The sequence below is a fragment of the Halyomorpha halys genome, unplaced genomic scaffold (genome assembly GCF_000696795.3).
Source record: "Halyomorpha halys isolate HHAL.00 unplaced genomic scaffold, Hhal_1.1 Scaffold88.1, whole genome shotgun sequence".
In the NCBI taxonomy this organism is placed as follows: Eukaryota; Metazoa; Arthropoda; class Insecta; order Hemiptera; family Pentatomidae; genus Halyomorpha; species Halyomorpha halys.
The window spans coordinates 293,863-306,555 of NW_027114863.1; the positions used below are offsets into that span (position 1 = coordinate 293,863).

General features: G+C 31.5%; 1 protein-coding gene across 7 annotated transcripts in view; it reads left to right on the plus strand.

The window, feature by feature from the left end:
* The window catches only part of LOC106677142 (anoctamin-7), a 384,257-nt gene that overhangs the window by 241,677 nt on the left and 129,887 nt on the right, over positions 1 to 12,693 (plus strand). Inside the window, exon 1 of one of the 7 annotated variants that reach the window (XM_067051980.1) lies at positions 12,351 to 12,478. The exons of the other annotated variants lie outside the window; for them this stretch is intronic. Coding sequence (XP_066908081.1) covers positions 12,431 to 12,478 — 48 coding nt within the window. The 5' untranslated portion in view covers positions 12,351 to 12,430. Of the gene's footprint in view, positions 1 to 12,350; positions 12,479 to 12,693 lie in introns of those variants that run through there. 7 annotated transcript variants of the gene reach the window in all.

Genomic DNA, 12,693 nt, shown 5'->3' on the forward strand with positions numbered 1-12,693 from the left:
TCTCTCTCAAGTAAGATGTATGTTCTATCTATTATCTAAGACGATCATGACCATGAAGTAGCGCTGTCAGCCGTCGACAAACGCATTACGCTAAAGACCAGAGTAACAGGTGAATTGATGAGACCCACACCCTGCTATTGCATGCGGGACTTCAAGGCGAGAGACCTGCCGTCTCTGCCATATATATGATTATATTGGCTTATCCGGACTCTTGCGATAAATAGGGTTTTAATATTTATAGATACATTCTGTCGTAGTGAGTGTGTATCTGATATATGTCTAAAAACCTCACCCCATTGAATTCCACCTAACACAGAATCCTCAAGATCTTCCCTTTTCTCTTTTTAATTTTCCGCCTTACGAAGCCTATAAAGGAAGTAAGTTGTTTGCAGTAGCGGGATTGTACCCTAGCCTGCCTATTATGTTTATCTTCAGTGTTAGCAGTTATAAAAAAAAAATCACTCTTCGCGTTGTGTAAATCAATCCGACCTCATCCCTTGAAAGAGCGGTTTATTTTGTATCTAATATAAATTCAAATTTGTGTATTGATTCACTATCCAATTCCAGCTCTAGCGCATTGAATTATAAGTGAGGGGATTACAGTAGCTTGAGGGCAACAAGATTATCCTATCCATTATACTTACATTTCAAGTGCAATCACCGAAATAAAAGCAATCGAAATAAAGGAATGTTAATTGTAATAATAAAACAGAACACTTTACTTTTTTTTAAATTTAATGATGAGAAGACTGTGGATAATATAAATGAGAAGGATAGTAGGGGATGCGGTTAATGAAGAACACAAATAATTTTTTTTTAAAATAAATACTTTTTATTTATTAATAGATATTACAACAATAGGTAATAGTGATGACTGATCTCGTACATACTAAAATTAAAAAAAAAAAAACTCTTAAAATATATACAAACAGAAGAATAAACAAAATGAACATAATCAAACTATCTGTATGAAAAATAAATAAATAAAATAACATAATGATAAAATAATATAGTCTCTAGTCACATTTTCACTCTTATATACAATATTTACACAATTGACCTGAGGATCCCTGAGCCCTGTAAAATTATTATTGTAAAGTAGTGAAATTACTACTCCTACAAACGACGCACTATTAGCTCCCTTTTGAGGATTAGAAGCATAAGTAACAGTTTTCATGATATTTGCCAAAAAAACGTTGATTTCTCGTTGCTCGGCAAATCTTTTTGCTTATGAAATTCTCAAATTCTATAAGACGTAGAGATACCTACTATCTCCTACATCAAAACTTGTATATTATAATATAACTTAGTATATTACGTTTATTTTTATAGTAGCTGCAGTTTCATTGATATTCGCCTAACATTTATCTCAAGATGTAGATTTTTCGTTATTTGGAAAAATGTTGCTTTATAACTCCCTTTTTATTAAGATCAGCCCATTTCATTTCTCCGCCACCCTAATGTGACATTTGTGAATTTTTTTTTTTAAGGTCATGCCACAAGTAATTAAACCATATGGACTATCAACGTTTTTTTTCATCACTGAAAACAATGCTTGACCATTTTTTGTTATCTTGAACATATCATTTAGACAACTGCAGTCTTCACTGCAAATGGTGTTTTTTCAGCTCTGGTTTTCTCATAACCTTACAATAATTTAAAACAAAATCAATTCAGCTATCCACTTCCCCAGCAAGCTAACATCAAATCCTGAATTGAATCACTTCAGAGGATGTTCCTGTTTTCGCGACTTTTCTCAAAACCACGTAAAACGAGTGAATTGGACAAAATTGAAGGTCTTCAACTTCTTTTCTTTGTCCCATAATTGTCTGGGTTGCAATTTAAAAGCTATTTGACTACACTCTGAGAGCGGTTTATCTCTAGAGAAATTTGCCTCTGGGTCATCCCACTTCTTCTTAGGTCTGTTATCCTTTCCTACTCAATTTCAGTGAGTTGAGTTCCACTCGGCATTATTTGAGAAAAGAGAACAATTCACACAGAGCCATAGAGTATAAAAAAAAAAAATAATCTCTCTTAAACAGTAGGAAGAAAACTGAGTATCCAAAAATTAATTCATTAATACACCTAATAATAGATAAACAAACATTGAGTTTATACTAATTCACAATCAGACCAATTTGGACATATGGAATTGAGCTCTGGGGCTCCACCAAACCATCAAATTCTTCCCGCATCCAATCCTTACAATCCAAAATCCTACGTAAAATTCTTGATGCTCCTTATTACGTTACAAATAAAGTCATTCACAAAGACCTTAACATCACATTCGTTGCAGAATTGGCCCAAAACAGATATGCGTCTTTTCATTTCAAACTCCTTAACTGTCCTAACCCATTAATTCTTAATCTTTCATCCTTAACAATCCCTGATAATCCTCTGAGGCGTCTGAAAAGAAGATGGCCACAGGACCTTCTAATTTAAATTTGTGTTTGAAGTACTACCGATGGGTGGTTCCTTCCCAAGATTTTCAAGTGTATATGAAACATACAACATATTTACTTATTGTATTATTTTGTAGAGTTGTAAATTACATTAAATAAGTAAAAAAATACTTATTCACAGTATAAAAAATATTTATTTACAACTTCTGATGTTCGTAGATAATCAAACAGATAAAAATTTATTTAAAGCTTTTTGCCAGTCTAATAACATAAAAAGAAGTCTAAAGACATTGTTTTGGTATGAATTTACTTTTAAATTTAATAAATACTTTAATTTCATGCCTTTAGTTTATATTTTTTCACAGACTGTATATACAGGATGTACGGTATATACACAGGACCTACTTACCGTAATACCCATATGTAAATCCTTAGCAATATTTAAGGAGATTAAAGTATACTTCAAAAGTAACAAATAAGTCCATACAGACAATTGTACAAGGAGAAACTCCACTTTGTCCACAGAAAAGGAGAAACTCTCTTAAGCGTCACGGTTTTCGTTGAATAGGAAGCAAAACCTATAACAGTAAGTTAGATAATCCTAAACTATAGCACAGTGAATCGGACAAAATTTTATTAAAAAATAAATATAATTGGCTGATTTAAAAATAATTTGGAAAGGGCTTTCAAGCTGCTCAATAAGGTACAGATTTGTTTTGCGTAAAATGGTGAATTCACGATTTTTTAACCAGCCTCCACTTTAAGTAAAATTTGTTTATAAGCTTCATGCTTATGTTAATTAAGTTGAGGTATGTTACACAATACACTATAAAAGCTATATATACGCTGTTTTGTAAAAAAATTGTCTCCTAAAAGTATCCGTGTTTTCAGCCAAAATAATTACAAGTTACTAAAATAGGCTTGATTGTTTTTATAAACAATGTGTAAAATAAAATATTTTTAGTGGGGGTCAGAAAATAAAAATCTTTGAATAAATCTTATATATAGTTTATATTTTGTCACAGGACTCTATACACTCATGTTAATATTTGTATTTGTAGTTAAGTAATGATCATATTCAAGAGCAATTAAAATGAAATGTGAATTACCTTTGAGAGAAACTGCAAATATAGCGGCGGGACTAAATAAAGGGGGTCTAGGTTTATATCGACCAAAGCCTTTGCGTGTTTTTAATTCTCTGCGGAGGTTTCAAGGCCTCAATAGTTTCTACAAGTTTTGGCCACTCGACAAATTGGCCACATTAATCCATCACGGACTCCTGGAGTGTGTCAACATTTTTGACTGGGCAGGATCGAGTCAACTGTTGACAAGTTTATTGGGTGTTCATTGGTAGCTATTTTTGAGTCACAGATAATTACCAATAAATCACTTTATTTTGCTTGGAATACACTTCTTGGAAGTTGAGATGTTACAACTGTTCCAGAAAAAAAAATTCCAACTGTTCTCATGTTCAATGTCTTTATTAAATATTCTCAAAAATAATACAAATATAAAATAATTCATAGTCTAATGTTATTGAAGTTAATTAGTTACACACTTTTGTAGTTTTAATTTTGATAAGATATAATAATTACGTCCTCCCAGCAATACAAAATCATAATCTTTAATTGGAAATTATGTACTTTTCCATTTTTAAAATCTCAATTTTTACTGTTTCGTCTATTTATAAAATATAATGTTTATGCTTCATTCATGACTACAAATTAATAATCATCCCCATGGACACGGTAATATCTCTGCAATATATTTAATCCAAATATTTTTATATTCTATATTGTGATCATTCCCAGTTTTCTAAAGATTAATTATGATTTTTTTTTTTTACAGGTAAGTGTTCTGTGAATCATCTGTTAAGAAATAACGGACACTGATAAAGCAAGCAATCATGTATGTAGCAGTTACTCAATATGATGTTTTACATTGTTCAATATTTGCATAAACGTGCATCTTCAGAGGTCGTTCGTAGCCGAAAGAGTTGAGGCGTCTTCTTAGCAACCTCAAGTCTGTAGGGATGTCGGTTCGCAACCGGTCTGGTAGGGTTGAAGTTTATTTCATGGCGGCGGCTCATAGAGTGAAAACGATTCCCCAACTCTTCTTATAATAGATTGATAATCTCTAGGATAAATTCCGCCCTCGCTGTTTTCTAAAATAAATAGGTAGTAATATAAAAAAAAAATTAAAAACATCTTATATTTTTTCATATTTCATGATTTTTTTTTTAATAATATAGCTAAAACATAAATATAGATATAAAGATAAAAACTTTGGTTTTATGGGTGTAATAAACTTTTTGGAATAATTATTTTCGTAGAAACAAAACTAGTAAATAAAATACAATATTAATTTTCAGTACAAAAAACAATTTAAATAATTTTCTTTTATTTATTGATATTTACAACTATACATAAATACATCAAGTAAATTTGAGGAAATCATAATGGTATGATACAAAAATGTAGAGAAACTACCCAATGGTACCACTCTAAAAACATTTTTACAATATAAGGTCTCGAGGCCATCTTCTTTTCAGACGGAGGATTGTCCGGAATAAAAGAGGAAGCAAGATTAGAAACTAATGGGTTTGAGTGTTTAGGGAGTTTGTAATGGAAGGATTGATATCTGGTTCGGGCTAGATCGGTGAAAATGGAGCATTAAGGTCTTTGTGGATGATTTTATTTGTGACAAAATAGGGAGCATATAGAATTTTGCGAAGGATTTTAGATTTTAAGGATTGGATACGAGAGGAATTAAATAATTAAATCAATTTTTCATGTGTTATGGATTATTAATTGTTTTTATCATAAGGTGAATTTAATTATATTAAGTAATTGTTAATTTAGGTAATTAAATTATGTCAAAACCTCTGAATCATGGTCATGCAACTACTACAAGCCTAATAAGGTTTTGTTAATAGTTGCATTATTCAGGATTAAATCACAGAATTAATTCATCTTCTAAATTAAAACCGTTGAGTAATTAATTTTTTTTTAGTTCAAACTTAATCTCATCTACTTAACTTAATGTTCCAAAGTATAACTGAGGTATCTTTTCGTTTACCTGTTAAAAGTACACTTTAAATTAAATACGTGATAACATAAATAGGGCGATTACTTATTTTAAACTTCCTCTTCGATTTTTATTTTTTTTATGTTTTTTACTTATTTTATTTTTTATTTTATTTATTTATTTTTTTATTTTTTTTACTTTTATCATGCCATAGGCGTTGATGACCAGAGGGTTTTACGCCTTTAAGCAACAATCAACAACAACACCAACTTATTTTAATTATTAATTTATTCTTTTAAGATATACATGAGAAATGACTAAATTATGTTTGAAGAACAGGCATCAATCTAGTTGTACTAAAAAGATTAACGTATTTTCAATTAACTAAAATCATGTATTTTTTCAATCTTTTACTAGCTGACCCAGGAATGCTTCGCTATTCCCTAATAGTATTTACAATAAATAGATTGGATGAGGATGATTGAAAGTTTAATACACATTTAGATAAAATCAAATATTTATGCTAATATTATTATTATTCGCTATATTATTGCTTAACCTTGTTTCATATATAGTAAATTATTAGTATATAATTAGTTTTTCTTAAGGTTTTCTTAAGCTGCTATTTTTTATTCCCCCTACCTATACTTGGCAGACTCATAAATTTTTACTAGTAATTAAATACATAGTTTTTATTAAAGTAATCAAAAATTGGGGTGAAATAACTGCCTTTTTTCTCCTTCACGAATCGGGGCTAAATGGACGGAACTATTCACAGTAGTTAATGTCATCCTAAATATTATCCTGGGTCCTGCTGCATTTGATATTCTCTTTAAATGTGTTTCTTTGCTAACAGCCATGTCATAATAATTATGTAATAAATGTAGTATGCAGATACAGTTGTAAATCTCGAGGAAATAAAAAACAAAACAACGGAATGTAAGAAGTTAGTCGAGATAAAAATCAATACATTTATTTATTGATATATTCATCAAAAGGATTTATGAATTGATGCATAAATATATATTCATGATTAAATAATGAACACTTATAATTTTTATTTAATCAGAGAGTTTATATCAGTGTTAATTAACATTAAATGTTTTTTTCAGCTCTTGACTTTTTCTCTTTCATATTCTTTGCGCTTTTATAGAGCTACTTCAGAATAAACTTCCGTACAAGTCTGCCATCATTTAAGTTCCTAGACTATTTCTTTTTTCTTACCAACTTAGCCCCAGTAATTTATTCTTTACCATAATTTTAGCAACTAACTTTATTAGAATTATAAAACTTTAAGGTTTTTTTTTTCTTTCTGAATTTCTTCCACCTTCCCTTATCGCCAAGATAATATTTATTGGCTATTTATTATAACTGTAATTTTAATTTTAAGTTTATATCATGTGTGCTCGCTGTTAATAATAACCCATTAATTGTATCCCAAAATCTCCAATCCCATATCACAGCCCTTGAAGATTGGTGTCGTAATTGGAGGATTAAGATAAATTCCAACAAATCCCATCAATTCACTTTTACCCTTGGTCGTAAACTTACTGACTGCCCTACAGTTTCATTTAATGATGTTACTCTTACCCCTGTCGAACAGATCCGCAACCTTGGACTACATTTGGACAAGCGATTAACCTGGAATCCTCACACCAGAATGAAAAGACAGGAAACTGCACGTCGATTTCGACTATTACAGCACTTACTAGACAAACGGTCTAAACTTCCAACACATTGCAAAAGACTGATCTACATGACTGTAATAAGGCCAATCTGGACATATGGAGCTTTGGGGCTCCACTAAACCTTCGAATTCCTCTCGTATTCAATCCTTACAATCCAAAATCCTTCATAAAATCCTCAATGCTCCTTACTTTGTCACAAATAAAATCATACATAAAGACCTTAATGTTCCCTATGTAACCGATCTAGCCCGAACCAGATATTGCTCCTTCCATTATAAACTCTCTAACCACTCAAACGCCCTAGTTTCTAATCTTGCATCCTCTTCCATTCCTGACAATCCTCCGTGGCGCCTGAAAAGAAGATGGCCACGAGATCAGCTAATGTAAAATGTCATTAGAGTGCTACCAATGGGTAGTTTCTCTACCCGCCTGTAACACTCCAATTTAACTTAGATCAAATTTACTAAATGTATTATAATGTACAGTTGTAAATAGCAATAAATAAATATTAAAAAAAAAAGTTTATATCACAAGGTGCCATACTTTCGCCAATGTTGTTCTCGATTTCTGTATTTCTCGATGTAATAGGCGACAAATATAAAACTGCTACGATAGCCGCCTACGCAGATAATATTGCTGTCTACAGCAGCAGCGTTAGCCGACTCTTCACAAATTACTGGATGTTCCAACGGTCACGGACTTCATGAGGAGGGGTCATATTGAATTCTTGGACTCGATGAAACAGCAACCTAACCCTTCCACACGTTGCAACCCGCCCACCAGAACGGTGGCAACAGGCAACATTATAGCCACTTGAGCAGTATTAATCTGTACATATTGTAAATAGTCTTAGGTTTAGGCCTAATTTTTAAGTTCATTAGCTAATACCAGTGGCATGCCTATTACCATTAAATATTACATAGTTTAACTCAAGTTATTAAGTTAAACACTCATTCAATACATTCTTGTTTTAAAATGTAACCAAGTTTCAAATAAAAACAAAACCCCACTACACAGGCTCTATTAAATACAAAACTATAATATATATAATACAAATAAGGGCTTTGAGAATAAAAAAAAATTATTTTTTTAAATTGTTTTAAAAAATTTCAACCGTATTGAAGTTTACAAGTAATGCTGCCCAAATATCAATATATTTGGTTGCTATGTAGTTGCAGGACAGATAATATGAATTCCTGGTCCAGTAATATGCTCTGGTTTAAAGTTCTGAGAATTTTCTCTGGAAGTAAGTTTCGAGAGTCCTATATATATCTAAACAAAATAGTTTAGTTATTTGCATTCACCTTTTAGTTATGATTATTTTATTCATTTTAATTATATATATATATATATCGTATTTTTTTTTTCCGATCCCTCTAAAACAGAAATAAAAGTGAATTAATAAGTACATTACTGTGGAAAAAGAAAAAGTAATTTGTGTTGGATCTTACCTTTTACTACCTTTGGTATTTTAAGGTTACCTGTTATGTTTAGTGGCATACATGAGATATCCATTCTAAAAAGGAGCTATTTTAAGTCCGGAGGTGAGGGGCCTCCTCGTGTTGTATCGCATATAAGATAAAAATAAAAACATTAATTATTAAGGACGATAGATAATGGTGAAATAATAAGAAGATAGTCAGAAGTCGAAAAGAAGTGTGGGTGAGGGGGAGGGGTTCATCAGAAGATGGAGTTACGAGGTGTTATTAATAGGGTTTTTGGAACCTTTCCTGCCCTGCCTCCTCGCAGGAAGGGGAGATGGAGTGATAGACTGGAATACTGGATTGAAGGAAGCAGGGAGACTGTCAAAGCATATATATCGTAATCGATACTCTGATAGGCATCTCTTTCTCATATAGTTTTAGAGCTTGTTGGTTTGAAAGCTAGTATTTAACGATTAAATAGAAGATAGCTTAGTGAGGAGATGAAGAACATTTATTTCAAAGTACACAGAAAAAAAAAGATACTGGTGGAAAGTAGAACAAATTACACTTATAGAAAACATGGAAACACCTGGTAAATACGAAGGTAAATCTCATGAAGCAATTTGTTTCAGTCTCGTATTTTGCCCAGCAGATAGCGCTCCTTAGACCAAGCTATCATTACCGAAGTTAAAAACAATGGAGAGAGATTGCTGGTAATTTGAAGAATGAAATTACGAAATTTTACTTTATTTTACTTAATTTTTTTTTTTAATTTTGTTACATTTTTAAACAAAACTTGTTTTTATAATTTCTTTTGCTATAATTTAAATATTTTCTAACAGTAACTGTGTCTCTTATATAGTCATAATTTGTCCAATTCCTGCGGCATTTTACGAATTACCTTCTTAAACATGGCTGAAATTCTATATTCCTTTTTCTTCCGTTTCTTAACTTCTGTTTTTTCTTCATATCTCATGACCGCACAGAAGGATGTCTATCTGTCCACATCAGTCTGAATTTCCCTCCTCCTCCCACGTATGCCAGATGTTGTGTCTCATAGGAAAAAAAAAAAAAAAGACACGAATCTTACAAAAATCCAAAGAAATATTTTCTATAATTCTTATTTAAATCTGATAAATCTAGGTATTGTATAAAGATTTTCCGCATTTCAATAAATTAGTTTACCTGTTGAAGTAGAAAGGCATTTTCAAATTACCATGAATCAGGAAACGAAAGATCCCTCTTGAAACATCGGTTCAATAACGTCAAGATTAGAATTGGATGAGGGAAAGAGTTTCCTTCCTATAAGAAAATTTTCCAAGAGAAAGAAAACCATTAGAGTGTGATGGAAGGGGCGAAGATTTAGTCCCGAAAGGATCAGCGAAGGCCCCTGAGTCGCAATGCGGCACGGCTCTTAAAATACTTTGCCTTAGGATGGCTTTTCTCGTCAGAAAACGGAGAAAGTGTTTTTTCATAAAGCGGACGGAATCCGAACACAAGCAATATATAAAATCTGATAAGTGTTTAGTGATTTACATGTTTATCAGTTTGTGTCTTGTACATTAATTGTCCTTTAAAAGAAAAATATTAGTTAACCAGTGCAATGAATATAATCGGCAGTTAAGGTACCGTATAAATCTAACTCAGCATCATCCCCTTCCACCATTATTGTATTTATATCCCCCTGTTAAAGAGCTAAGACAGCCATTTAGTCATTAGAGTTCTATCAATGGGTAGGTTCCACACATATCTGTGTCATGCCGTTGTGTAACTAGATCATATTTATTTATTGTATTTATTTTTAATACAGTTATAAATATCAATAAATAAATTAATTTCACAAACTTTAGAAATTCTTATAATCAGTGTTAAGGAAAATTAACTCGTAAGAGACAACCCTTCCAGCCCTCTATTACTTAAACCTCTAGGGCTCAGGTACTCATCTTTGTCTTTTACCTTTTATCTGTTATTTTTATTCTTTATTATAATTTCATTCTTAGTTGTTACCGTACCTTACCTATGTTACATGTTACGGTTGCCATGGTGAAATAAAAACACTGGCGATAACTACGTAGACAAGGGGTGTTACGGTTGTCATGGTGAAATAAAAACACTGGCTAGTCTGTTCAGACAAGAGGTGTTATGGTTGTCATGGTGAAAACAAAACACGAGCGATATGTTTGAGACGAGTGTGTTTTGTTTGAGTGAAGGCGACAGTTTGATTCTGGGAACTCGTATGTTCAGACGAGTGAGTTTTGGTTTTGTGAAGGTGACAGTTTCATTTTGGAACACGTTACGATTGTTCAATGTGAAGTGTTAATAGTTTAAAGGCCCTCTGTGTTTATGGTTTGAACCGGAATATCACCATGTGAGAAATGTTGTCATATATGTTTTGTTTTTCACAATTATGGTGTTTACTTCAATAGACGATCATTAACAATAGAAGTGGAGGTCTACGTGGGGTTTGAACTAAATTTTATCTTGTTTTTTTTTTTTATTTTATACTCTTTTGGATAATAATGTAAATATAGTTATTAAGGTAAAGGTTAAGTCAACCTATAAGTTTTAATTGTTTTATTAATTGATAAGAATTCCTTTTTTTCTCCTTTTCATTTTCTGTATATATATTTTTTCCTTATTATTAAACTTTTGTACATATAATTCATTTGTTCTTTCTCTGCTTTCTACTTGTTAATTTACTTATTATGTTTTTTTTGTTGTTCACGGAATATTACGATAATTCAACAAGTGGGTAGGTAACACCCCTAGGTTTCCTGTGATCTACATGTAAAGGTATTCCCCAGTGGTCTTATTCTACAATTGTTTATATAGTGATATATTTTAGTTATATTGTGGGCATAATGCTTCGGGGTTTTCGTTATTTCCAAGAAAAATAACGTGGCGCCTAAGGAGTAATTTATTCTTTATTGTTTTGTTTTGTTTTTTTTCTTTTGCGATTACATTTTTTTTTTTTATTTGACTTTAACTCAACCCCTTCTCCGCTGAGCGTGGGTAACGATAAACGTATAACTAAGAATAAATCAAAATTAGCGGTTTTATACATTTACTTGACTTATCTGTCTTTCAATTATTTGTTTTCTATTATATTTGTTACTACTTCTAATAAGTATTGTTCTACTATTTATTACTCTAATTGTATATTTATTATTCTATCACAGGTTAATATATTATAGTTTTCTATTCATCTATATTTATACTTTCCTAACTTTGTCTCTTTCACTTAAAAGATTGTCTGTATATAATTGTTAACTCTCTTTGTATATTTATTCTAATTTTCTTGTCACATCTTATAATGTTTTTATGTGCTGTTTTTATTTTCATGAGAGAGTCTACAATCCACTTCATACAGTCAATAATATTTTTCCGATTAAGTAGATTTAATTTTGACATTTGCTAGGGTTATTAGAATTTTATTTAATGATTTACTTTATATAACATAAAATATAAGGGCCATATTATTCGAAATTAGTTCTTCTAAATTTGAAACTTCTATTCGTCCGATGAATCTATTGTTTATATGTGAGAGTTATTGTGCTTAGAGAGGCAAGCTTAAGTAAATATTGTGTTGGAGACGGACAGTTGCAACAGGCCGTATGTACTATATATAAGTCAGGCAGTGAGTCAGAAAGATTTAATGATAACACTGCCTTTTATGTTTTCATCAGCCTCGAGTCAGCCAATTGGATTACGAGCTCTCGTTGTACTGAGGCTCTTCAGTCTCGGGGCTGTCTCCTAGCAGCTTCTGCACGACCAGTTTATTATAATGGTCGCGCTCTCGTTGGCATTTTATTGCTATTGTGATATTCGTATCGCGAAAGTAGCTCATTCATAATTAGTCGTGTTGAGCCATGGGTCGATAGTAACGCCAATGGAAGGTCACGAATCTCAGCACTTTGAAAACTCGGCAAATAAGATCGTAAGTGTTGAGATTGAGTTGTGATAATTAATCTTTGATATATTTTGTAGTTGAAAAAAATCCCCGAAAATTTATAATTAGCTAATTATAGTCCTGGCATCTTGGTAATTAATAATTTGCAATCTCATTTTCATTCTGTTTACATACCGTTTCTTTGTATTAATCTACAATTTGTAATATTGTATATTAATATTATATTATAGTATTATAATATT